We start from the raw sequence: 4,309 nt of genomic DNA, 5'->3' as shown, positions 1-4,309 counted from the left end.
AGGGTGTTTTGTTCATGAGTAAAGGATGGATGGATGGATGGATGGATGGATGGATGGATGGATGGATGGATGGTTGGATGGATGGATGGATGGATTGATTCTTTGGGTGATCTGGTTTTCAGTCAGAATATGCTAAAACAAACATTTCCTTAAAGGAGGGGGTTATAATGCAAAACAGATCCTTTTTAGCTTTATATCATATTATGATGTCATTCCCTCATCTAAAACATACTCGGTGTTGCTTTGACTCATTCATGCTGACCCCCCCCACAGAGCACCCCTCCCCTGTAGCATTGTTGTGAAAGGCCAATTGCAAGGCATTTATGATGTAAAGTTAAATTTAATTTTGATATACACCACTTTTCAGAACAAATGAAGGTAAAATAGTTACTTGATTGTGGTGTAGAGCTGAACCATGTGCCAGGACAATACCTAACTTTGCCTCTTTAAAAGTCTGATGAACACTGGTGGAATTTATCTCATCAAATCACAGCTGAGTAATGAGAGGGWTGACACCTGAAGAGCACAGCGCTGTGATTGGCTGATGTGAGGTGGGGCGGGGTTTATCAGAAGATACAGGATGTTTGTCCAGTACCTGTTCGAAGGCAGAGCTGGCTGAAGTCTGAGCAGCAGGCGTTGTAGGTCTTACACAGGTTGTCACAGCGACAGTTTGGGAGCTCCGCCTCCTGCAGCTCAAAACACCTGTTCCTGCAGGATCCAGAGGTCGGGACGCTCTGAGAGGCAGGGCGAGCTGAGGACAACACAAACACAGTCTGACAGATTTATTATTGTTTCTTTAAACTGAAAACTAGAATCTGACTGGAGAAATTTAATTGCTGCAGGGTAATCTGTTAGTGACCATAATTATTTTCTGTTGAGGATTATTATTCTCAAACATGTTCCAGTAGTTTTAGCTACAGCTGAACCTCTGCCCATCTCTGCTTCTCACAGATTCAGCCTCTGAATGATCTGATGACAGGTAATATCATCTGTTACAAAATCTTCCCCCAGTTGTTTCTTATYCATTTTACAGAATTCTGTCCCAAATCTTAGTCACACATAAAATTTTAATTGTCCTAAATTTTTTAATGCAGTTTTAGAATAAACATTTGATATTTTTATGATCTTCCAAAATGAATAAAATATGATTTAGAAGATTTACAAACCATTGCTTTTARTTTTGTCTACATAATTAAACTGGGTGTTTCCTAAATGTAGCGTCATAATTATCTCAGTGACAACAGAATAAAGGAAGCAGATTGTTGTTTATTRTTTATTGTATTATATGAATATAACTTATTGTAAAGATGTCTGGTCAGTTAGAGCAGCTGARGCTGGACTGACTCATTAACCTTCCTCCTCGCTGCCAGCACCGAGCTGGAAATTAAAAGTGGACAGCAGCGTTCTCTGAAGAAATGCACATCACCCGCTAGGTTTTACACTCAGATTAAACAGAGAAAAAAAAAAAAACTGAGTTGTTGCAGTTTTGGTTAGACAACAATGAAATGCACAATTTAATGTGGAGTCATTCTCTGCCTGTGTGTTGTTACGTTTGGGACGATATTGGCAAAAAAGTGTCACAATTAATTGGGAAATTTAGCTAATATTGATTAATAAATGACAGCTGTGTTCTAAAGTTTTCCTTGCAAATCATCAAACTACCTTCATGTTAACAAGTTCAAATGTTGAAAATCAACCTTTTCCACAATGCAGAGTGGTAGCAGCTGTGTAGTAGGGCAGTATGATGTGGACACATATTTATAGTTTTTTAATGACTAACTAACTAACTAACTAACTAACTAACTAACTAACTAACTAACTAACTAACTAACTAACTAACTAACTAACTAACTAACTAACTAATCTGTTAGTAAGTCTGTGTTTCAGGTCATCAGCATTTAGCAGAATGATTTGGGATGGGAGCAGTAAATATGAACACTGCAGACAAATGATTTAATCTGGATTAGCACAAAGGAAAACAGAAAAGCTTCATCTACAACCAGTTAGTACTGTATATGAAAAAAAAATCAGTTCAAACAATTAACCTGTAGTAATCACATACCTGCAGAACTGCTGACTCAGCAGTCAGTTTATTTGTTTTTTAATCAAACTTCTATCACAAACTTGATATTTATTTGATGTACTTTGGTTAAAATGTTGTTCTGTGAATAAACAATAAAAAATTGAATGTGATTGCCTTGTTGGTTTTTTTCCCAAAACATTTTTTTCTAAACTTTCCTTCAGCAGACTCACTTTATTTTTCTTCTTCTGCTACTTTCAGCTTTAGCTACTGTTTTAATAATTGTAACACATGGCTACAGTTTTAGGATTTTTTGCTCAATTTAATCTAGATTTTTTTAGCTGCAGTTGGCCTGGTTTTATTTTTTAAGTACAGTTTTATTAAACTTGGCTTTTAGCTATTGTTTAGCTGATTTAGCCTCTATTCTGCTTGTTTCAACTTTGAGAAATCAAATAAATTACAGTGAAGTCATTGAAGAGTCTAATTTTACCTGAGTTTATTTCTATTTTACTGCTACTTCAGCTTAAATAATTTAATTTGAGGTATTTGTTTTAATAATTTAATCTGAGGTATTTGTAAATTAATCTGAGGGGTCTGTTTGAATAATTTAATCTGAGGTATTTGTTTAAATAAATTAACCTTATGACTCAATTTTGAGAAATCAAATGAATTACAGTGAAGTCATTGAAGAGTCTAATTTTACCTGAGTTTATTTCTATTTTACTGCTATTTCAGCTTAAATAATTTAATCTGAGGTATTTGTTTAAGTAAATTTACCTGAAGGGTCTGTTTTAATAATTTAATCTGAGGTATTTGTAAATTAACTTGCGGGGTCTGTTTGAATAATATAATCTGAAGTATTAGTAAATTAACCTGATGGGTCTGTTTGAATAATTTAATCTGAGGTATTTGTAAATTAACCTGAGGGGTCTGTTTGAATTGTTTAATCTGAGGTATTTGTTTAAATAAATTAACCTGAGGGGTCTGTTTGAATAAATTAATCTGAGGTATTTGTAAACTAACCTGAGGGGTCTGTTTTAATTTTATAATCTGAAGTATTAGTAAATTAACCTGATGGGTCTGTTTGAATAATTTAATCTGAGGTATTTGTTTAAATAAATTAACCTGATGGGTCTGTTTGAATAATTTAATCTGAGGTATTTGTNGGGTCTGTTTGAATAATTTAATCTGAGGTATTTGTAAATTAACCTGAGGGGTCTGTTTGAATAATTTAATCTGAGGTGTTTGTAAACTAACCTGAGGTGTCTGTTTGAATAATTTAATCTGAGGTATTTGTAAACTAACCTGAGGGGTCTGTTTGAATAATTTAATCTGAGGTATTTGTAAACTAACCTGAGGGGTCTGTTTGAATAATTTAATCTGAGGTATTTGTTTAAATAAATTAACCTGAGGGGTCTGTTTGAATAATTTAATCTGAGGGGTCTGTTTGAATAATCTGAGGGGGGCTGAGCCCCCTCAGCTCCACCTAGCAGCGGCCCTGCTCAGAGGACACGCTGTGAACTGCTGTAATCTGTCAGAACTCAGATGTTTTCTCTTCATCGTGAAGAAATAAAAGTCTGRTCAGGACTGTACTCACACTCTGCTCTGCCTGAAGTCCCTTCTTCTCGTCTGGGTCGACCGAAGACAAAACCCAAACCCAGGTCGGAACCACAGGCTGACAGCATCCAGAAGAACTGGAAGGAAGAAAGGAGCTGCCGTTAAGAACCACGCGGGATTATTCAGCTTTGATTTTGTTAAAACGGGATTATTGCGACAGCATCTGCTGTTAGCCCCCCACTCAGGAGCCTGAACAAAGGTTTACACCTGGACCACCTGGACCACCCGCACACACAGCCAACTGTTCTACAGACATCCAGAGGTTCTGGAGGTCCAAATGAAGCCAAGCAGCAGATAAAAACAAGATTAAGGTCCGAGCCAGTAATCCCAGTCCTACCAGTGAGTGCAGCAACATGTCTCCTGCCGGGCTCAGACGGTCCCCCTTAGTCCCGAGCTGAGGACCACCGGGGAGGACGGTTCTTAAGAGACCGGGTGGTGCGAGGGGAGGGTCCGGCCCCGGGAGGAGGTCCAGCCTGGTCCTGAAGGATCCGTCTCATCCCGTTTTACAGAAGAACTGGACCCAGGTGTGGTTGTAGCTGAGAGTCCTTCACAACTCACCCTCTGAGCACAGCCTTTCACAATAAAACACATGGTGGTATTTTTAACAAAAAGTCTACGACTTTTAATCTGAAAAGCTGTGATGCTTTTCAATCCAACCAGACTCAAGATTTA

At 37.6% G+C, this 4,309-nt stretch overlaps 1 protein-coding gene across 1 annotated transcript in view; it reads right to left on the bottom strand.

Moving 5' to 3' along the window:
• Positions 1–4,309, bottom strand: part of enpp2 (ectonucleotide pyrophosphatase/phosphodiesterase 2) — a gene marked incomplete in the record, with an annotated part of 22,854 nt that extends 18,545 nt beyond the window's left edge. The window contains 3 exon segments of the mRNA XM_014029661.1: positions 596–751; positions 3,618–3,714; positions 3,975–4,309. Coding sequence (XP_013885115.1) covers positions 596–751; positions 3,618–3,714; positions 3,975–3,992 — 271 coding nt within the window.

The sequence above is a fragment of the Austrofundulus limnaeus genome, unplaced genomic scaffold (assembly GCF_001266775.1).
Source record: "Austrofundulus limnaeus strain Quisiro unplaced genomic scaffold, Austrofundulus_limnaeus-1.0 Scaffold937, whole genome shotgun sequence".
Lineage (NCBI taxonomy): Eukaryota > Metazoa > Chordata > Actinopteri > Cyprinodontiformes > Rivulidae > Austrofundulus > Austrofundulus limnaeus.
The sequence above is the reverse complement of the archived record's forward strand: the minus strand, read 5'-3'. Positions and strand labels throughout refer to the sequence as shown.